The following is a 22,125-nucleotide window of genomic DNA, read 5'->3' on the forward strand; positions in this document are numbered from 1 at the left end:
CTTCACCCATCTCCCTCCTTTCCTGTTTTCGCGTGTAAACAGCCCAGAGCAAAACCCTTCTCTTTTTCTTCTCTGTTCCCTTTTTTCGCGGTCCCTCTGTTTTACCTCCTGTAACCGTCTGCAAAGCTCTCCTCCCTCCCCTCTGCTGTCCTGTTAACGGCTCTCTTCATAGCAATAACACTTTCCTGCCTGCATACATTAGTTGACCATTGACACACAAGAGGAACCCATTTTTTCTTCATTACAGAGGTGTCGCTTGCAATTTAGTAACAGCATCCACACTCTTAAAGAGCTCCTAAATAACCACCTTGTTTATTATCACCCTCACCTCACGTCTTGGTGAGAGGAAAGTAGGAGCCCAGATTTCTGGAGTGAGGCGATCATTGTAAAGAAAGCGAGAGATTTGAAGGAGGCCAAAAGAGACAGAGCACGCAATAGGAGGAGATGAATGAGCAGAAACAGAGGTGACAAATTATTAGGAAAAAAAAGAAAAAAGAAAGAGGCTGTAATGTCTGATCCCATCCCCCTCTCCTGAGCTGCTTGCTAGAAACCAGGTCAGCGGAGAGGCGACTGACTTGCACATCCAGCCTCTCTCTTATTTCCACCCTTGTCTCTTTTTAAAAAGCAGCTGTTCACTGACCCACAAATCCTCCGCCTCTCTTTAACAGGAGGACAAAACAACATACAACATTCCTGTCCATATTAAGCCCGACGTTGGGATCAATAAAGCTTTTAGCAACCTGGAGGAAAATAGAAAGCCTCCCATCATGAGTTACCGTATCAGATATGTTCTCAAGTGAGTAAAGAAGGACAGCACGTGCTTGGGTTTATGTCTCAGTATTGTACAGAATCATATATTCAACAAAGAAACCGCTCTTTGGTTCTTTGTCCTGACTAGTCTTTGCCTCACGTGTCCTCGTCCTCTTTGCCTTATAGACCCTCCCAGGCTTCACATCGTTACATAATACTGGTTTCCAACTGGTACCGCTCTAACGGCCATTTCCCCCACTCCTCCTCTTTTTTTCTATATGTAAGCAGAAGCCCTCAGCGGTTGACTCAGCCGTGACTTTATGTCTGAGAACATTTTGTCTCCTTTTTGGAATAACAAAAGAATGCAAATGAGCTGTGGCTCTTTGCACTTCCCCTCCTTGTCTGTCTCAACACATAGGAGCTGCCTCACACGTGCCATAAGCCAGGACCGCCTCAAACTCCGCCCCTAACAAGAAGAGCTCGAATCTCATTGGTCGTGCCTTTGTGTTTACATGGAAACCGCGCCTCCTTTTTTTTTTTCTCTGTTCTCACTGACTCTGCCCTCATGAGCAGCCAGGCTAAACTTAAAGTTCCTCAACCTGCCTCCACACTCAAGTAAACAAAGAACTAACGGCTGTAGAAGCAAAGGTCCCTGCATTTAGATTTGTCCCTGCTTTATTTTATCCTGATCACAACACACCAGCCTTTTGGAGATTTGGAACTTATTATGGGTGTTGACACCCCAGAAAATGTCCTGCAGCTCTGGAAGCAACAGCAGCCTCGAGCAGACTGGCTAACTGCGCTCCTCTCCCCATTTTTTCCCTCCAGGCAGCCACAGCCGACCCCGGGACAGACTCCTATGGTGTCCCCGCGGGCAGAGACCACCCCCATCCCCGTTCCTACCCAAGTCCGCAACTACCAGCGCATCAAGCAGAACCTCTCCAGCAGCCCGACCACCACGCTCTACAGCTCCCCCAGGTAAGAGTCGCCTCTGCTGGAAGCCCTGACTAACCTCTGCATTATTTATAGCCTTTTTTGCTGATTAGTAACAAAACACCTCTGAATAGGCTCCTGTTGGTTGATGTCAACCTGTGACTAATGTTGGTACTCAACATTTACGAGTTGATCTTTCAAAGTTAGGTCATAAAACAAACCCAGCTGTTATTTCATCAGCCTTAAAGTTTCACTGAAATTACATCAGATAAGCGGCTGTTCCAACCTGTTGCTGGGAGGGTTTTTTGTTCCCGGTTTCATGTGAAGACAAAGCAGAAGGGAGGGCAGAGGAAGAGAGAAGGGTGCCACCTTGTTTTACAGGAAGATTAGTTGTGTTGCTACCATTTGCATGCTGTTGTCTGAGAAGGAGAATACAAGAGGTACCGTTGGCTTTATTCAGCTGTATTGTGTTGCTTAATGTGTTGATTATGTCAAGGTTCTACTGTGCTGGCTCCTGTGTGGGCTTCTTGCTTTGCCATTTGCGGTCAAATTCCTACCGTGGTGATCATAGCACTGAGGATTAGTATGTGGTTAATGTGGTACGAGCGGCAGCTTCCTTATTTGACCTCTTTGTGCACCCTTTAAAGGACAGGTACTGTCCTTGCTGCCCTTTCTGTACGTCTTTGTTCAGCTGCTTTACTCGCTAACCTCTCTGTGTCATCAGTGTGTACAGGGAGGATTAGGGCTCTGACACCCTGTCCCTTTGACCTGCCACAGGAGGGAGCTAGAATATGGCAGAGGGAAGAGAGACCTTAATTGAACTCTCTTCCGCTTTGAAGTGACAACAAATATTCTCATACATGCTTCCAATTCACATGATTGAGGTCTGAGTTGAGGCCTTGTCCTTGCAGCAGTAAGCAGTAAAAAAAAAAGAGGTCATTTGGGAGAGTTGAGCTGAATAACTGGAATCTGAATGATGAATCCTTGTCCTTCAGCACTGAATGTGGCAGAATGTTTTATACGATTGTATTTTTAACATGTCTCTATCTACATGCTCTTTTTCTCTTTTGTAGGTCTGGCACAGTGAGACGCTCCAACACTAGTCCTATGGGGTTTCCCAAGGTAGGCTCAGGATCCCCCAGCTCTGCAGATGTCCCTCAGACAGTGGGTCGCCGCCTCTCCACAGGCAGCTCCCGGCCCTACTCTCCTTCACCTCTGGGTAAGGAGCCAGGACATGTCCAAACATGTTTCAAGATCACCAGCCTTTTAATAACACCTTCCAGATGTGAATTACAATTAAATCACTAAATGTAAATGTAACTGTTTTGTTTGTGTGTTTTGCAGTGGGCACCATCCCTGAGCAGCTGGGTCACTGCTGCTGTCACCTGCAGAACCACGAGCCTCGCAGCCGGAGCTCCTCAGGAGGTCAGTTAACAGGGGCAAAAACTTCAGCTAGATAAGATAAAACTTCGAAGATCTTCTGGAGAATGTGGGTTGTTGAGATGGCAAATGGTAATCAGTTACCACTACAGAAAACAGAGCATAAATTGGAATTTAGCAAATTCAGATTATTAAAGCACCTAAAAACAACTATTTTAAAGCTAGAGTGTGCAGGGTGTAACACATGGATGCAAAGAGGAGGAGTATAAATAAGATACATTGAATACTGACAGGACACACATATGTACAAACCCTCACCAACAAGCCAGTATGAAAACACTGCACAGTATAATATCATGTGTATTGGCAGTATCAGTCACAATCGCAGTAGGGAGTTGTTTTGATTCCCTCCTCTGTGTCATCACTTTATTATTGACAGACTTGCATTAGTCACCAGTTTAAAGTGCCTTCATAACACTGGAGACATCTACAACTTCCTCACGGTTTGCTGTCATGGTGAATATTTTTAAAAGAAGGAAGCTACAGTGTGATGCCAGATGGACAACAATGTTTTGTACCCTTTTTGGAAAGTCACACAAACATCCAGATTTTATGAGCAACACAGAGTCTCTGTGGAAAGTTTCAGAGCTATTTTTCTTGTGCTGATGGGGCAGAAACCCTGTGATGGACCAAAGCTCATAAAAATGTCACCAGCAGTGTCTCTCCCTGCTGCTATTTTTTGCTTCTGTTCAGTGCACATTTTAGAGCTAAAGACTGCCTCTGGCTGTGAAACAAATGAGACTTGTTGTGTCTCTTTTATCAGCCTCACTCCATGATCAATGTGTTATTTAGCTCTTTAGGTTTTTATTAAATAAAGTTCCCCTTTTGTTACGAACTGTAGAATTAGCACTTTATGAGGATTTTATATATTTTGACTTGAACTGATTGTAATTCAGTCTCTCCTCCACTTCATCCAGGCTCCCCCGTCCCGTCCTCTCAGCTCCTGGGGGCTCGTCTCCAGAGCGCCCCCACCCTGACCGAGGTCTACCAGACCAGGCAGAAGCTCCACAAGCAGCTGTCAGACCCGGTTCAGCCTTCCTCCTCATCCTGCAGTCACTCCCCTCAGCTCGGCCGACCGACCAACCTCGGCTCCTCCCCCACCAAGCTGCTGGGCTCCTCCCCACGCACGTCCGACTGGCTGCAGAAGTCCCCTCTGCCCACCATCATTGGTTCCCCCACCAAGGTGAGTGCAGGCCCCAGTAAGTGTGCAGGTGAATAATACCAAATCTACAATATATCAGGTGTTACATTTCAAATATGTACTTTTTTTCCCCCTCAATTAGACCATTTCAGCACCATTCAAGATCCCCAAAACACAGGCATCCTGTAACTTGATGGCGCTGGCAGACACCCCCATGCCCACCAAGCCGCTGGCAGATGCCAGAGATATCTGTGCCCAACACTGCAGCCCCTACCCCTGTGGACGTCCAGCTGCCCCGGAGGCCAGCAGGACCTTTGGCAGGTAGGACTCTCTTTTAACAAACCTCCTTAGGCTGATTGTTTTCATCTTCTTTCATCTTTTCCACACCCGCTGTCAGTTTTCATTAACACCCATCCCAACTTCTTTACTAAAGTCACACTGATAATTAAAGTCCACTATGACTTTTTAATTAAAAAATCAGGCCTTGTCCAGTTGTACGCCTCTAATGTGATGGACATGATTCTGTTCAGATGATTACAAGTTTATTGTAGAATAAACCTGAATGTAATCTTTGAATTTTAATGGACTTAACACAAGAGTTCCTAGAAATGTTAATTATTTAACAAAGTGAATGAAGAAGTAGGCTTATTGTAAAACGTGTTTAGAGTCACTAATACTCCCTAATTGCAGAGCTTTATTTTGTGGTATTTGAAAAAGAAAAACAACAGTCTCCCCAGTTTTTCTGTTTTCATTTGTATTTAAATAGTTTCATTTATTAGTGTGCCAGTGGGAATTACAGCAGATGAAAGTAATTAACATGTGTTCCACAAGTGAAAACAGGCAAAAAACTCAACCCAGTCTCAAAATGAAATTAATTTTACACAAGCTTAACAAATTACGATAACACAATGTTAATAAATTGATGAGTCCAAGATGCACTTTTCCTGCTCTAAGAGCTTGTCTTTTCTCTATTCATTCTCTAACTGACTCATACCTTATTTTAATTCATTTGAATAAACAATTTACTATAAGACAGGCAAGTGAATGCTACAGTGTCATATGCTGTGTCACCCACCCCCCACATATATACACACTTTAAAGCAATATTTATAATCAATATTTGATATTCTGTTCTTGGTCGTCTTCTCCACTTTCTTTTCACTGTCTGTTCTTTCACCCTCCCTCCGTTGGTTTCATTCCTAACATAAGTCAGCTGGGGTCATCCCCCAGTTTTGATAAGTTTGAAGACATTTCACTCAGTGAGGCTGACTGTGTTACATCAGCATGTCTGCTCTTTGACATAATTCTGACATATCTGTGGTTTCCCTGCAGGTCTGTCAGTACAGGCCGTCTGTCTGAGCAGCCAATCAGAATCACTCTGGGTGGACAGGCCTATCAGGGCAGCACTGACAGCCTGAACACAGAGCGACCCATGGACACAGCCCCTGCAGGTCCCACTGTTCTGGCTCAGGGTGTGTCAGCAAGTCCCCGCACCGTCCTTTTCACCGTGGGGTCACCGCCCAACAGCAGCACTCCACCTACCTGCAGCCATCTGGGAACCCGACCACGAACCACCTCAGGTAAGGATCTCCCACCTGAGCCAGCGGGCAAAGAAACATGTTGTTGCTTGCCTTCAGTTAACCTGTGTGCCCCTTCCCCACCACCCGTCTGTTTCCTCAGTGGGTTCAAACAGCTCGGCTGGCTCCCTGTGTTCCACCAGCGGTCGGGTCTACGTCGGCTCTCCTCCGGGCATGGCCATAGGCTCCTCTCCTCCAGGAGGCTTTGGTTGTGGGCAGATCATTCCCGGGACAGAGGGGGCACCCAGCAGTCTGCGCTATGTCCCCTATGGAACCTCCCCTCCCAGCTTGGAGGGATTCATCACCTTTGAAGCCCCCGAGCTACCCGAGGAGACCCTCATGGAGGTAAGATAGTAAGGGGGGGTTACTGATAAAATCATTTACATTCATGTGGTTTGTGTGTCATGAATCACAGATGTATCAGTATTTAAAATCTTCCTTTGTGTTTGACATTGAATGTTTCTTGCTACAGCGGGAGCACACAGACACCCTGATGCACCTGCGGATGATGCTCTCCTTCACCGACTGCGTCCTGGAAATGGCGGCAGTCAGAGCTGGGGGGACGGAGCTCGGCGTGTCGGCCGCCTCCCTGTACCCTCCTCAGGACAGTGTGGTTGTTGACCAGATAAGCCAGCTCAGCAAAGAGTGGGGGTAAGGAAAGAACCAATGAGGCTGTACAGTAGTGTGGGAGTGAAACAGTTATTTAATCCTGTTGTGTGTGATATCATCAAAGAGTATATCTACCTTTGGATCCCGGATGTATAAAGTTCCTACCTCTAAATTTAACTCCACTATTATACAGTTAATATATGATGTAGTGTCAGGAGACCTTTTGTTCATTGGTGCTGCAGTGCTGTAGCTTTTCCATCAATGTGATTAAGTATGCTTGTGCTGCCCCCTACAGGCAGGTGGAGCAGCTGGTGCTCTACATGAAGGCAGCTCAGCTCCTGGCTTCCTCCCTCCATCTGGCCAAGGCTCAGATTAAATCAGCCAAGCTCAACCCTTCCACTGCAGTCAAACAAGGTGAGGATACTTCAGTCTTCATCACCCATCACCTGACTTTAACTGAGCTCAATCTGTTGCTCACCAGCTTCGCAAGCAGGAGAAAAATACACTGTAAAACGGAGACCATGATGTATATTGAAATAATAAACCTTCTCCTCTTGTGTTCTCAGTGGTGAAGAGTCTGAACGAGCGTTACAAAAGCTGCATCTCCCTCTGCCGGCGGCTGACCGACAAACTCAACCACTTCTTCTCTGATAAGCAGCGATTTGTGGACGAGATCAACAGCGTCACTGCAGAAAAGCTCATCTACAATCACGCTGTGGAGATGGTGAGTCTCAGACACGCAGGACAGATCAACACAAACCACACATGACTGTTTCCTAGTCAAGAATCCTTTTTCACAGCAAGCTCTCATTGGAGTGAAGATATAAATGATGCTGGTCAGCCTAATGGGATGCTGTGTGTGTGTGTGTGTTAGGTTCAGTCAGCAGCTCTTGATGAGATGTTCAAGCAGACTGAGGACATAGCCTACCGCTACAGCAAGGCCGCCATGCTGCTGGACGGCCTGTCCAAGATCCTACAAGACCCCACTGACATCGAGAACGTGGTCAAGTGTGAGTGAACAGTTTTATATTTGTGCACACCACCTGTTCACAAGGAGATGTATTCATTAATATAATTAATCAAATTACTGTTACCCAAGTATAACAAGAAGAATTTGACACCAAGTAGCTTCAAGTCCTTCTTTGTAGAAATGACGAGACATATGAGTAATACATCCAGCAATTAACAAAGCAGCACTGCACTGAGACAGAAATAAAGACATTGAGTAAAATGCTAAATAAATAAAAACTCTTGTTAGACATCAGTGGCATGAGATGATGTTTAATATTATGCAGCATCACACTCTTGGGTGCAGTTAAAGACACTGAGCTGTATGTCAAAAATCACAACATCTAAAAGGAAAAATGTTGTTGAGCCTGTCAGTACATTGGCAGCCTTGATGTTGACATATGGACAGAATATTCATTTAGCATCAAGTTTATTTTAGATATTTAATTTGAATTTAATTGATTGCATTTCGATAACATATTTAAACTCTAAGTCATTCAGATTAGCTTTTTTTAGATGTGTAGTAAAGCAGATAATAACTTGTATTAACACTGTTTCATTTTGTGTCTCTTCCCTGCAGATAAGGCCAGTGTGGACCGCAGGATCTCAGCCCTCTGCTACTGCACTGTCACGCTGTATGAGTAGCAGCTCATGCACTCACACACACACATATATAACACGCACACACACAAAGAGAGGGACCACGTCCTAAGACTATTGACTACAGTCCTCACAATCCTGCTGTTCCCTCCTGTAGCAGTTCAAGCACTTTTTTTTTCAATTGATAGGTTTCATCTGTATTTATCATCAGTTAGTTTAACTTGCTGCATCACGGACTGAACTGTGACAAGCGACTGATGCGCAAATTTACAACCAAAGATGACAACGGATCCAGAAACAAAGGCTGATACCGGATGCGAACATAAAACGTGCACTTTTAAGTGCTTTTTATATGCCGTGATGGTGGCAAACCATCAGATCAACACACACACACACACACACACATTATATATGTTCAGGATATTTGTTTTTTTTTACCGGAAGAAAAAAAAGGATGGACAGGACTATGACTATGAGAAAGTGTTGTGGGCTTCAAGAGACTTCAGCTCCCCAAGCGTGAAGCAGTGTATCTTTTTAAAATCCTGCATACTATGTGATATCGTTGGTTATTTACTCTGTGTTTAAGTTGTTATTGTTCTTATTTATTGGTTCAGAAGAACATGGATGTTTTTAATCTCCTGCCTGTCTTGAAAACCTCAAGTATTGGAGTAGAAGGAAATGGAAGAAATTAACAAAAGGCTTACGGCCGCTCACTGTAACAGATCCTACTTAGATGCTCCGAAACAAAATTGAAATCAAACACAGACTCCTGTTACACAAACTAAAATAACAGACAGCCACGAGAGCAAAGGAACCTGTAGATTTGTAATTGATTTGTTTTTAGGTGTATGTTTTTTTTTTCATGTGTTGTTAGCTCAAGCACTTTATTGTGGATTGAGAGGAGGAGATGGTGTGTGTGGGGTGTGTGTGTGTGTGTGTGTGTGTACGTGTGTAAGTAAGTACAAGTTCTGAAGGTAGAAATGTGAAGGCAGGGGAAGGCTCTCTAATCACTCCTGCTCCCATCGTGTGTGCGTGTGCGTGTGCGAGTGCGTGTGCGTGTGTAACAAGTCTACAAGTGCAAGTGCATACATCTCCCATAAAGCAGAGGAACCAATCAGACAGGAGATTTGTTTTTTATTGTCAAAGTTGAATTCATATGTTTGACAGAACCTCTTTTTCTACCTTACTGATTTTAAAGTCATATAGTTAAAGGGACATTCCCCCACTTTTACACATCAAGATCAGTTTACTTGTCATGAGGAGCACTTACTCAGCCTGTGAAAACACGTGATGTGGCTCTCTGGATGAGCTATTATCAGGCAGTATGGGGCTAATAGCTGGCTGTATTGAGTTGCATTATGGGAAGTGTAGTGATACTGCAGTGTTTGTTGGAGTTTGATCCACCTTTTCCACCTGAAAGTCATGACATCAGCATCCCCTGCTTAATTTTTGATATTATTTATTTAATCTGTCTTTGGTAATTTCTCCAGCTTTATGAAAGTGTTATACTAAATCAATGGAATATCCCTTAATATAACATTTTAATAATAATATAATACCATTGACAGGATGACTGATAATGTCAAAGTAAAGAGCTGGGTAGCTTTGATAAGATAATTTAGCATTCATCTGCACTTTCCACGCAGATTTCTGACAGAAAAATCGGACAGCTGCTTGTCACATGGTCCATGTTCCTCTTAGTCATTTTTATGGGGATGTAATGCACCCGCAGTGACTTGTCCATCATGCCGCTCACAGTGAGGAAAAGGTTGAGGTGAACTTTGGGTGATGGTGTCTCACTCTGCTCACATTGTCACATAATCTGTAAGGCTCAGAACCCGAGAAACTGATCCACCGCAGCGGCGTCCGGCCTCGTTCTCCTGTCACCGCCGCAGCACCGAGCAGCCAATCAGGCGTCCGCTTTAACCATGATGGAGTAAATATTGAAACTGAATGGTCATATTACTTGACGAGTAACCTTATTATAAGTTTGATTTTTACTAAAAAATACTACAGCTTTTTATGTTTGTCAGTATCTGTAGCTCATTTTTAACAAAACTTGATGTTTGCAAACTTGTATATATTTTTATGTGGTGCATGTGATGATTCCTTTTCCCCTTTTTTTCGGGAGGGGAGCGAATGCGTGTGAGATCACAGTTTGAGTTTCGGGCGAGTGCCCTGCTTGTCAGTCAAAGAGCACAAATCTTTATATGTACATAGATGAATTTGATACATTTTCTTCATGTCTGCCAAGGGTTTGCTATAAGAAAAAAACTAAACCTATTTTGGCACAACAGGGGTGTGCCAAAGAATAAAATAAAACTCAAGGCAGCTCCAAAACTTTCCAACGAACTCTTTGTACCTGGACTGTTCATCGTTGAGATCAAAACACACACACATCTGTTCAGTGGGTCTTACACAATATTTCTGAAATGAGTGTTATGTCTTATTTCAGACGTCTTTCTCATTTCTCAAACATTAATGAGACTTGATTTGTCACACTCTGCACTGCCTCCACTTAGTCCCTCTGCCTCCCCTCAAGTTATCTGCTGTGCAGTGTATGTACTGTATGTATGTATGAGTGTATATACACACGTGCACTTGCCAGGTGTGCATTAAGGCCAGTAGTATACAGTTGATGATGGAAAAGGTGGTGCCTTCTTCTTGCGAAAGCAGACATACGTAGGCCTACTCCTCTGTACAGGTGTGAATACATTTGTTTTTTTTCTCTCTGTGTAAAAATGTGTATAAATGCATTCAAAAGGCATCCGGTGGTCTCCGGGCCTGTTCCTCTGATGTACTGTTCTTTTTTTCTAGACATATCTGGGGTTTCAGTTTCCCTCGTCCTTGTCATGAGCACTCTGAACCACACAAAGCCTTTTACTGCACACAGAGTGTAGAGGGACAAATAAAGCTGATAGAATCCCACCTGAATCTTTGCTCTGTACCATTTTTTTTTTTTTGGTCTGTGGACTGTAACTGAAGACAGACTGTTTTTTTTAAAGAAAGCATGGGTACCAAGTCTGCATTTTACCCTGTAGAACCTCTAGAATCTTGAATGTATGTACCCTGATGTTTTATGCGCCTCTCCAGCTTGATCTGAATGCATTTTGAAGAACCCCTCTGTCAGTCATGACCTCTCTCTCTCTTTCTCTGAACTGACCCTGAAAATGCAACACTTTCCAAGCACCGGTTTTTCAAAGAGAAAAGTCAACGTTATACTCGTTTCTCTCACTGAGGGGTGTCTCTCTTTTTGTTCTTTATGGAACTCGAATACAGTCTTTGTTATTAAAAAAAGAGAATAAATGAAGATGTCTGGTTGTGTTTTTATTTTTGCCGAGCTCTGTTCTGCATCAGTTTCACAAGTGTGGAGAAGTCAGCCAAAAAGATCTGAACTGATAAAGTAAAATATATGACTATTAACTAAACAGTAAGTTAAAATATCATTTTCTTGCACTTCTTCACACATCATTTGAAATCTATATTTTCATGATTTAACACTCAAGTTGTCTTAATAGAATACATAAAGACTAATCAATCATTAGCTGTGATATTAACAGGTATGTCTCAGAGAGCATTTGTCACACACCCTGGAAACCATCTTCGATAGGTTGTGTGAGTGTAATGTTAACCGACCTGTCCACTCTTAGACCTCTCATAATACACACATTTCATGTTATATCATGTGTAAGGTGTCAGTGTAGCCCAGGTGAGATAAGATAAGTAACACACTGCCAACCAAAATGTTCACACAACTGCCCAAATAAGGACTTTGAATACCTGGACACCTGCAGTGACTTGACCAACTGCCGATAATGACTTTCTACCAGAAGGTTCCCAATCCACTCAAAAATATGTTTCTTCTTGTTCCTTACAGTTAAATGTTTGAGCTCCACTGTGCAGAATGACGTATGTACAGAGTTTGACACCAGAAGGATGTTTTCTGTGCTCATTAAAAAAAGGATTTTAAAGGGTGGGCCTACGAGCATGATACATGACATCACAAAGAGTGTGTAAGCCAATCGTGGTCCAGTGTGCAACTTACACAAGTGTGATGTTACATTTTGAAGCCTCCAGTGCACAAACACTGAGAATGGACTTAACAGTGACGTAGGAGGCATCTTGTGTCCAGTAGTTTAAACTTCTGAGATGAAAAGTATTTGCAGGTTAATAGATTCAGGAATTTTTACTGAGGGAGAGGGAGGGTTTTAAGAATAAAATGAAGAATAAGAATAAGAAGTACTTTATTAATCCCTTGGAGGGGAAATTGAATGTCACCTTCTCACAAAGACAGCCAACATACAGCAAGGAAACATGCAGACATGCAAAGCACCACATCAACATCAATCAAACAATCCACAACACTCAGCAGTCAACAGCAATGTTCATTAAAAAACCTCACTGCACCAGGTATAAAGGACCTTCTTAATCTCTCTGATGAGGTAATTATACTTTTTTGTGTGGAAAAAACATATAAGACACAAATTATGATTCAAAGTAGAGTATTGTATGTACATCTTAAAACTTGTCTGGATGGGATCTTTACTAATAATTATTTTTTTCTTGACCACTCACATTGAACATGAAGGTGTCAGAGTGTGCATGAAAATATTTGATAATAGACAGTGATGGAGAAACTCTTGGAGATGCTGCAGCCTTTGATCTGCAGCCTGAGGTTACATTGTTGTTATGTTGTGAAGGCGGGCGATCAGCTGTTTGTGTTCTGTAGCCGATTGGCGCCTTTTCTTGATTGACACGCCCATCGACCAATAGCTACTCTGTTGGGCCGCCGCTAACAGCACGGTTTTATCATAGCAATTTAGAGATGCTTATATCGCTCATGGCCGTATGACTGTGTAACTAACAGCTTTTATCACTTCATTGAAGAGGACTGGAGGAGACACTGCTCAAGGTAAAGCGTTACTTTACCATAGCTGGTGTTCAGGTGTCGTTCATCACATACTTCTCAGCTGATAGCATAAATGTGTTACGTACTGGCTACTGCTCGCTATGTAACAACAGTTTGCAATGTTGTATCGTGTTAGCAAACAAGCTACACCAAGTTAATTGAGACAGCAGCTAGCTAGTGTCCAAGTGTTAGTAACCAAACGTGACTCCTACTATTCAGCACAGGAAGATAGTTTGTTTCTGAGAATGTTGACAGAAAAGAAAGTGAGAGGTTAGCTGAGGATAGTGTAACCAGAAGAGCTGCTGTATGAGACTGAATGTTGCTATTAGTTCAACTTTATCTGCTTGTTTGTTTCTATGTTTTATTTTATTGTTTGTGGGGCAGAGGAAGTTTAAAGGGAATATATGTGAGCTCTAATAGAACATTTTTTTAAATATATTTAAAAATAATAATTTTTAATATAAGTTGGGTAGTGCTTTATGTGTATTTGATCATTTTTCTTAATACAGGTATAATATATACAATCATTATTTTTGTATTATTAGTTTTTTATTTATAGTTATTTAGTATTCATTTCAATGCAATGATAACATTTTATACAATAAAGTTTATTGTTAAACTGTAATATATCATACCTCCATCACATATATATGAGAGCAAGTTAACAACTCATTAATTGACTAACTTTTGGTAGAATTTAGTTGTTTTTTTTAAACCAACCATAAAGTTACAAAGAGATTCAAAGTGTAAAATGACATCTTGTCATGTGTATTTTCTACTGAAGATGTCCCGAGAACAGACGGTGGTACAACGGGCCAGGAAGTCCTTCCAGACAGGTAAAACTAAACCTCTGGAGTACAGAATCCACCAGCTGAAGAGTCTGCTGCGCTTCATCTCAGAGAGACGCAGGGACATCGCAGACGCTGTCAAAAGAGACCTCGGCAAGGTGGGTTAGTCTAAAACCTTTACCGGGTTCAGACAGGTCCCGGCAAGCTGTGAGTATGTTGGAATGTTGAGAGGTTTTAGCAGCTAGAGACTCATTCTCTGAGCAGTGTGATGACTGTACATACAGGATATTTAAACAGGAATATACAACTTTGTTTCAACATTCACTTTCCCTCCATCATTTACAATCTTATCTGAGCAGCATCAGTTAGTTTAAGGCTCATTATAATAACAGTTATTAACACACCAGGAAGGGATCAGTTGAAAATTGGATTAAAATAACTCTGGGGATTTTGCAGCTCAGGAGACAACAACGCAATATTGTGCCACTCTGCGGTGTTTGTAGGTGGTTCAGTTGCTTTCTAAAGTTGCTCATCTAGTTTACTTCTGTTGTTTAAACAGCACTCACATAATTAAATATGGTCATGTTGCTCTGGGCCTTTAAAGAGAAATGCATGTTTTTATAACAAACACAGCCAACAGTCATGGAAATTGACTTGAAATTGAGTCAATTTCCAGTTCAGTGCAGGATAAAGAGGAAAATGAAAAAAAAAAAGATCAAGATTAGGTGGCAAACAATTTTGGAATACGCTGGTTAAATTATTTGTGCATGAAAATGAATAAAGGACCAAATAAATAGTCATTAAAAACTAATAATAAACTTGTGGTAGGGATCATACAGTGTAACAGTTCAACAAGGGACTGCAGATAATAATCACACTTTGTGGTGAATTGTTGCACATTTGGTAATAATCATTCATGTTTTTGTTTCTGTTAAAAAAATAAATAAACAGGAATAAATTAATACATTGAAGAACTGAATTATGCTTCATTATGCTCATTATATCTCGATCTGCTTTCAGAGTGAACATGGGACAGAGCTGTTTGAGACTCTGGGACTGGAGGGAGAGATCAAGCTGGCTATAGAGAATCTGGCAGAGTGGGCGGCTCCTCGGCCCGTACAGAAGAACCTCCTCACCATAGCCGATGAAGTTTATGTACAGCCGGAGCCTCTGGGAGTGGTGCTCATCATCGGAGCCTGGAACTACCCCTGGGCTGTCACCCTGCAGCCGCTGGTCGGAGCTATCGCTGCTGGTACCAGATATACCATATACATCTGTAGATAGGTGTACATGGGTGCTTTATGTGTGACCCGTTAATGCACAGGTTATTCATCACCTTGAGCTACATATACAGGCATTCACAGGCATGTTTTAATAATAATACAGAAAGACTTATCATCATCATCATGTTAAAGGAATAGTTTGAAAGGTGGGAAAATAGGGTCCAGGTTGAAAAAATACAGATTTCCCTTTAAAAAAGAAAGAAATGGATGAAGCAACTGCTGTAACACTTCTAATCTGATCTAATCTGTATCTTCTCTTAATCTTTCAGGTAATGCAGGAATAATAAAGCCGTCTGAAGTCAGCTCTCACTCAGCTAAGGTCATGGAGGAACTTCTCCCTCTGTATTTAGACAAAGTAAGCCTTCTTCTTTGTCAGATTTGATGTGTAAACTCTATTTCCAGATATGTGAGTGTGAATTGCTGGGATCTACTCTTCCTAGGATCTGTACCCAGTGGTGACAGGTGGAGTGTCAGAGACCCAAGAGCTGCTCAAGCAGAGGTTTGACCACATATTCTACACAGGAAGTAGCACAGTGGGTAAACTGGTGATGGAGGCCGCTGCTCAACACCTCACCCCAGTAACGCTGGAGCTGGGAGGGAAGAGCCCCTGCTACATCGACAAGAACTGTGACATCAGTGTGGCGTGCCGGTCAGTCCCCACTGTTGAACAGAACAGAAAAATGCTGCTTAAATGACCACCACACAAATTCAAATCATCAATAGTTTGCTTGGAGGACATTTGGGGATTCAAGGGAATTAATATAACATAAAAGTTTATCTTCAAAACATCAGGGTTTACTTCACATCTTCTTTTCCTATGCAGCCGTATCACGTGGGGGAAGTTTGTCAACTGCGGTCAGACGTGCATCGCTCCAGACTATATTCTGTGTGAATCATCCATCCAGAGCCAAGTAGTGGAGGAGATCAAGAAGTGCATTAAGGTTGGTTTAAAAAAACATTTTGAATACATATGCCAGTTATTTTCATGCTGGGAATCTAAGAAAAATATGTTAATTTAGTTGAATTTAATGGAAGTGATCCTTAGAATTATTTAAATCTTTGGTGTATCTTCCTCTGTGAGTTTTATGGGACAAAATCCTATCAGATGCAGCTGTGTGGTCTAATGTGCATCTTTTATAGTCAGGATATATTGCGAAAATCTGGGAATATATTCCTTACCAAGAAATTTCTTCACCAATGTGTTTGTAAAGGTTTCTAGTAACACATATTAAAAGATTTAAACTCAACTGCTGTGGGAAAATCCGTGACAGCTGCTGTTGTGTGTTTACCTCTGCCTTAAGTAGCTTGTGAGGGGTCAAACTAGGGGTTTTCCTGAATTGATTGCAAGCATTTGTTTTGCACTAAAACCACTTCTTAGTGGGAAAACAGCCACGCCCACTTTCCCCACTCATTGCAAACTCTTTTTTTTGTGTTTTTTTGGCTTTTTTTGGTAAATATTGCAGAGTGCATCTAAATTCAAAAGTAGCTTTATGGTTTTATTTGTTCATTTATTTGCCATGGTAACTACTTATTGTTTACTGGTAACTGGTGTAGTTGGTTGGCATTCACAGTCAGTGAGTGAGTTTGGACTGGCAGGTGCCAGTCAAGCTATTGTGTGGCTCATGGACATTATAGATTCCACACATATCAAATAACGATATTCACAACTCAATAAGATACTATAAGACTATTTTATATTTTATTTACAACTGGAAATATTTCATATTACTTCATTGATAATATTCAAAAATCATTTACAGTGCCTATAAAAAGTATTCATCTCCTTTTATTGCTTTTATATATTGAATCATGGTCAATATAATTTTTTTTTAAATACAAAAATTAGCTCTTTAATGTCAAAGTGAACACACATTTCTACAAGGTAATGTCAATTAATTAAAAATATATTATATAATATAATAAGTGATTGCATAAATATTCACTCCCTTCAAGTCAGTCTAGTCTAGTACAGTGGTTCTCAACCACTTATTTTTAAATCCCATTTTAAACATAGTTTCTAAATACATTTTAGTTGAGTTGAGTATATATTATGTTATATGCATAATATAAGGGTAGCCATTTACTGCTAGCTAACCTCAGTGTATACTGCAGGAGGGTTGTTCACGTTACACACACGATATATTTAACACAATAAAATGATTACACCCCTTAAAATCAAGGGGGCGTTTCCCCCGTTGGGAATCACTGATCTAGTAGATGCACCTTGGGCCGCAATCACAGCACAGAGCAGAGGAAGTTGTCAGATTATATACGATACATTATCTTGTAAAAGGATGACTTTGTTCCACCATCAGAACAATGTAAGCACAATAGTCACGTCATAATGTGTTGTACAATCAGGACAGTGGTTAGTGAGTAGATTATAACATACATGATGTTCACTCAATCAGCAGACTATGACACACACACATACACATACACCTAATCATATGACATAGTTACTCATTTGTATCAGAGAAGAGGAATAATTGGAATTCCCATTACACTACCTAGTATGAAGTAATATTAGGGCACTCCCAGAATATAATATCACCACTAACTGTTACACATACTGTACCTTGTTAACAGTTAATGAAACAATATGTTACTAAATATACCTGTGCACAAGATTCTCTATTTCCACAGTGAAGCTTTTATTAATTTAATTCATATTAAATAATAAATTCTTACTCTTTTTTTGTATTGAAAAATGTGGACTATGATGAGTGAGAAATATCCACCAACTAATATCCATAGTTAAGCAATATTTATTTAACATATTGAGTAGTTAGGGACACTTTTAGATATTCAAAGTAACAGACTGCTGCATGTGAAAGAAGTGTGTCAGCACTGTGGAGACTGCTCTACACATTCAACGATACTACATAGATACTGCTGCTAAACACAACTTGACAAGTTCCAGCAGCTGCTCCAACTGTAGTTTATAATGAACAACCTGACATCCATCACACCTGCCTGTCCTGAGATCAGCCACACCACATCTCTCCATCTCTCACATATTCACCTCATACACTACACACCACTACATGCTCTGCCACTCCACTATTTTCCACTATATTCATACTTAGCATTGTTGGATTTGTATTGTGTTGTCTGAAGTAGGGCCCAACTGCTACTGAATTTTTGGGGCCAATGCCGATATTAAGGAGTAAAAAATGTCAGATATTGATATGTCAATATCAATGTAATTTTATATATAAAGAATAAAAAGGTTTGCATTGATCCGTTAAATGTAGTTATCAAACCCTTGTGACAAAGATATGTAAAGAAGGCATGAAATGTTACAGTTTAACAATAAACCTTATTTTATATGGGTTATCAATGCACTGAAACAGTAAACTATACTGGAAATTGAATCATTATAAATAACTATAACTAGCATATAACAAAAACACATGTACATATGATCAAATATACATTAAATACTGCCTATATAGCTTTAGAAAATATCAGTATGTATCAGACAACATATATGCTAATACGGATATATCTACGGTAGGCCGATATCATTCACGTAAAACCTATAACAAATCCTAGAACATGAGTAATAATAAATAATAATACATTTTTAATGTCATATTTTGCAGGAGTTCTACACAGATAATCCAAAGGGCTTTGAGGACTATGGACGCATCATCAACCAGCGGCACTATAAGAGGGTCATGGCTCTCATGGAGGGGAGCACCGTCGCTGTGGGTGGAGACAGCGATGAATCTCAGTGCTACATCGGTATGTGGTGTGAGCCATGAACCATCATTTAAAATCAGCTGAATTCACAATAAAGTAGGACTTCATTTTATCTGCCTGGAGCTTCTTTTGGTATGATGTCAAACACTCACTACCTGTAGATTTGAATGGTGGTTCTGAGAGTTTTGGTTGAGATTCATTGTTATGAAAGACTCCAATGCTGAATCAGTCTGTCATGTTACTATGAAGTGTGGATCATATCTTTATATTGTTTTACTTTCCAGCTTACTCTCTTACTGTATATAAAACAGTGTCGGCCTGTTCTCTTACTGTCCTTCTTCTTCCTGTGGCAGCTCCCACTGTGTTGAAAGATGTGACGAGTGAATCCAAAGTGATGAAGGAGGAGATCTTCGGGCCTCTGCTGCCCATCATCACAGTGAGCGGCGTAGAAGAGGCCATTCAGTTTATTAATGAGAGAGAGAAGCCGCTGGTCGTGTACGTCTTCTCACATGACAACAAGGTAAAACCTGCAGATGTGTTCGCTTTACATTAGTCAAGGTTTGATTGTGTTTTTAATGCTATGATATCTGTCTGATGACCAGCTGATCAAAAGAGTGATAGCCGAGACGTCCAGTGGAGCTCTGCTGGCTAATGACTGTCTGGTCCACTTCACTGTCAGCGCTCTGCCCTTCGGAGGAGTTGGTGAGTGATTTAATGTTAAATTATCACCTGCAGCTACATTATTTATCCTCCTTCTTACTCGTGGGTATAAAGCTGACACACATTTATGCCCCCCCGCCCGTTCCTCAGGAAACAGCGGTATGGGCTGCTACCACGGCCGGCACAGCTTCGACCAGCTCAGCCACCTGCGCAGCTGTCTGATCAAGCAGCTGAAGATGGAGGGAGTGAACAGCATGCGTTACCCGCCTCACACCGCCAAGAAGCTGGGCTGGGCTCGATTCTTGCTGCTCAAGCAGGTCAACGTGGGCAGACTGCGCAACGTGGCACTGCTGGCCATTCTGGCTGGGTTGGCAGCTTTTATTGTGCAGGTAAATATCAGAAAAGATGGTGATTATGTCTAAATAAGGATACAAGGTTTAGTGTTGCGACTTGTGTGGCACTCAAGTACACAATATAGTTCAATTGTTTCTAGTATTTTTTCATTAATTTCCTAAAATCCTTAGACAGCTGGAGTTTAACAAACACAGATAAAAAGCGCATTGATGGGTAAATATTTCCACTAGTGCACTACTGAGATGTGTTTTTCATAGTTCTGACAGCAATTGAGCTCATGTCTATGTCTGACAATAAGAAGAATATACAATATCACAATACTGGTACTTTAGATGAGTCACTAGAGAGTGATCAGATGTGTTGTCGTCTGCTGGACCTGCTGCAACATGCACTCTGTGGTGAAACTAGTTCTACTAGTTGGAGTGAAGGCTCCTTATATATTAATCTCGTATCAGCAGAGGTTGGGCAAAAAAAAGGCTTAATCAGGTGTTATATTATACAGCTGACATCACTGAAAAAAATCATCACACCATGAACATCTCCAGTTCAAACTTCAGCCTATCAGTGCTGAGCTGAACATAGGAAGAACCACAGTAGCAAATGATTATCTTCTGCCTTATTCTCACATCCAGGAAACACTTTGAAAATAAGCTAAGAGCTATGAAGTAAGTAGGAATACCAAAATAAAACTGACAAATAAATGAATGAGACTAACATATGTATTCTAAAATAATTAAAGGCGGAAGAGAAAACACAGTTTCAGCACCATTTATTGCAGTTATTTTGAATGTAATTGCAGTAGGTGTCAGGCAGAGGGAGCAACAGATGTAAAAGTACTCTCACATTATACAGTATGAGTCCTGGAACTAGAGGGCACACCTGCTCACATGATACAAGTGAATTGATTGTCATAAATGAATAAAATGACATTTGTAAACCAAAAATAGTTTAATAGAAGAGTGTCTCATGTTACATGTCACTAATGAGTGCTAATGATCCTCAACACACAGCAGCACAATGTTATCTGCTTTAACTTGACACACTTTGTAGTCCTTTTGTCTCCACCGAGGTCTTAACTGACTGTCTTTATTTAAAACTAATCGATATGACGTCATCACTGATCACATGACAGTTGTGGCATCTCATTTAGGCTTTACGTGACAAGTTTGTTTTACGTAAAAATTGTGAGTGAAAGAGAGTTGCGTGTTTTTAACAGTGGGAGAATTGTATGATGACTGTTGACAGCATTTTAAAATGACAAATACATTTTCCCAAGATGACCAAGTATGAGCACCCACCACACACACACACTAACACACACACCACATACCCACAGTCCTACAGGCTTGTCCCCTCACACAACAATGGCTTTGTCTCCGGCAGACAATGTGTGGTGTTGTCCAGGAAATCTAACCACATAATGCCCCCTCATCTACCCTCCCTTTTAATTACCCAGCATGCTTCACTCCCCTCTGTTAAATGGCCTCTTTTGTTGTGGTCAACCCCACCACTTCTGTCGACATACACACTTGCTGTGCTCCCGTGACCCAGCTAAATGTATGTGTGTATTTCAAACAGGGGGTCTGTTCAAAATGCAGGTTTACATCTGTGTCTTTAACTTGTTTATGCTATTGTCTTGTGTTTCTCACAGAGGTTCCTGCGATGAAGCTGGTGCAGACTCTGGGACAGCCACATGGACTCCTGCCCTGTTGTTATCCTGGTCCTGTAACATATTATTCCATATAAGTTTAATTCCATAAGATATAAAATTATGTTACTAATTTATATCCTTTAAAAAACAGGGATTTTCATCCCCTCTCTGTTACAATTTAAGCTGCTATAGATTTTTTTTTTATTGTTTTACATCAGTTTTATAGAAGTATAGCTTGTAATATTTGTATTTAACCTAATAGAGATTTAACATTCACTTTTAAAAATAATGAAAACATCCATAAGAATGATTTTACTACACGGCAAAAGCTGTAAAAAACTTTTTAAACAACAATTTTAACCGACCAACAGAATATCATGTCTACTTTTAATGGGGCCAGTTCTTATCTCTGATTTACATTGCAGTATGGTTTATTATCACATTGCCTTGCACACTTCCTGCAATAAAACCTCAACAAAAATGGGCTATGATGGTTGTTTAATGGTGATGGGAACTGATTTATGAGTTTGAAAAGGTGAATATCCTGACGGTGTCGTATTATAAACAAGGGCCCAAGGTTATTGTAATTTATGATATGGCCGCTAGGACTGATGTAGGCTACTGAGATAAGATATATTGACCTGTATGGTTGAGTAGGTAAAAACTTAGCCCGAAGCTGTTAAAGGAGAAACACAAGTGAGCTACAGTTTATTT

The 22,125-nt window shown here is 41.0% G+C and overlaps 2 protein-coding genes across 2 annotated transcripts in view; both read left to right on the plus strand.

Annotated features, from left to right (window-relative positions):
- Positions 1 to 11,368, plus strand: part of ulk2 (unc-51 like autophagy activating kinase 2) — a 38,011-nt gene extending 26,643 nt beyond the window's left edge. The window contains exons 15-26 of the mRNA XM_062419167.1: positions 1,579 to 1,728; positions 2,757 to 2,902; positions 3,028 to 3,108; positions 4,041 to 4,306; positions 4,407 to 4,585; positions 5,597 to 5,844; positions 5,945 to 6,186; positions 6,314 to 6,492; positions 6,746 to 6,864; positions 7,017 to 7,174; positions 7,325 to 7,460; positions 8,039 to 11,368. Of these exons, the coding sequence (XP_062275151.1) occupies positions 1,579 to 1,728; positions 2,757 to 2,902; positions 3,028 to 3,108; positions 4,041 to 4,306; positions 4,407 to 4,585; positions 5,597 to 5,844; positions 5,945 to 6,186; positions 6,314 to 6,492; positions 6,746 to 6,864; positions 7,017 to 7,174; positions 7,325 to 7,460; positions 8,039 to 8,103 (1,969 nt within the window). The 3' untranslated portion in view covers positions 8,104 to 11,368. The remainder of the gene's footprint in view (positions 1 to 1,578; positions 1,729 to 2,756; positions 2,903 to 3,027; positions 3,109 to 4,040; positions 4,307 to 4,406; positions 4,586 to 5,596; positions 5,845 to 5,944; positions 6,187 to 6,313; positions 6,493 to 6,745; positions 6,865 to 7,016; positions 7,175 to 7,324; positions 7,461 to 8,038) is intronic.
- Positions 11,369 to 12,845: 1,477 nt separating this feature from the next.
- Positions 12,846 to 21,876, plus strand: LOC133980394 (aldehyde dehydrogenase family 3 member A2-like). The gene is made up of 11 exons (XM_062419102.1): positions 12,846 to 12,970; positions 13,752 to 13,913; positions 14,776 to 15,007; positions 15,308 to 15,393; positions 15,479 to 15,687; positions 15,862 to 15,979; positions 18,647 to 18,788; positions 19,100 to 19,266; positions 19,349 to 19,448; positions 19,557 to 19,795; positions 21,412 to 21,876. Exons 2-11 carry the CDS (start codon positions 13,752 to 13,754, stop codon positions 21,424 to 21,426), a joined length of 1,470 nt encoding a protein of 489 aa, XP_062275086.1. The 5' UTR covers positions 12,846 to 12,970; the 3' UTR covers positions 21,427 to 21,876.
- Positions 21,877 to 22,125: the final 249 nt, after the last annotated feature.

Source organism: Scomber scombrus, chromosome 5 (assembly GCF_963691925.1).
Source record: "Scomber scombrus chromosome 5, fScoSco1.1, whole genome shotgun sequence".
NCBI lineage: Eukaryota > Metazoa > Chordata > Actinopteri > Scombriformes > Scombridae > Scomber > Scomber scombrus.

Coding starts and splice junctions, on each gene's coding strand:
- LOC133980394 (XM_062419102.1), top strand. CDS start 13,752: ATGTCCCGAGAACAGACGGTGGTACAACGGGCCAGGAAGTCCTTCCAG. Junction 15,394..15,478: donor TCCCTCTGTATTTAGACAAA/GTAAGCCTTCTT, acceptor TACTCTTCCTAG/GATCTGTACCCAGTGGTGAC. Junction 18,789..19,099: donor TGAATCTCAGTGCTACATCG/GTATGTGGTGTG, acceptor TTCCTGTGGCAG/CTCCCACTGTGTTGAAAGAT.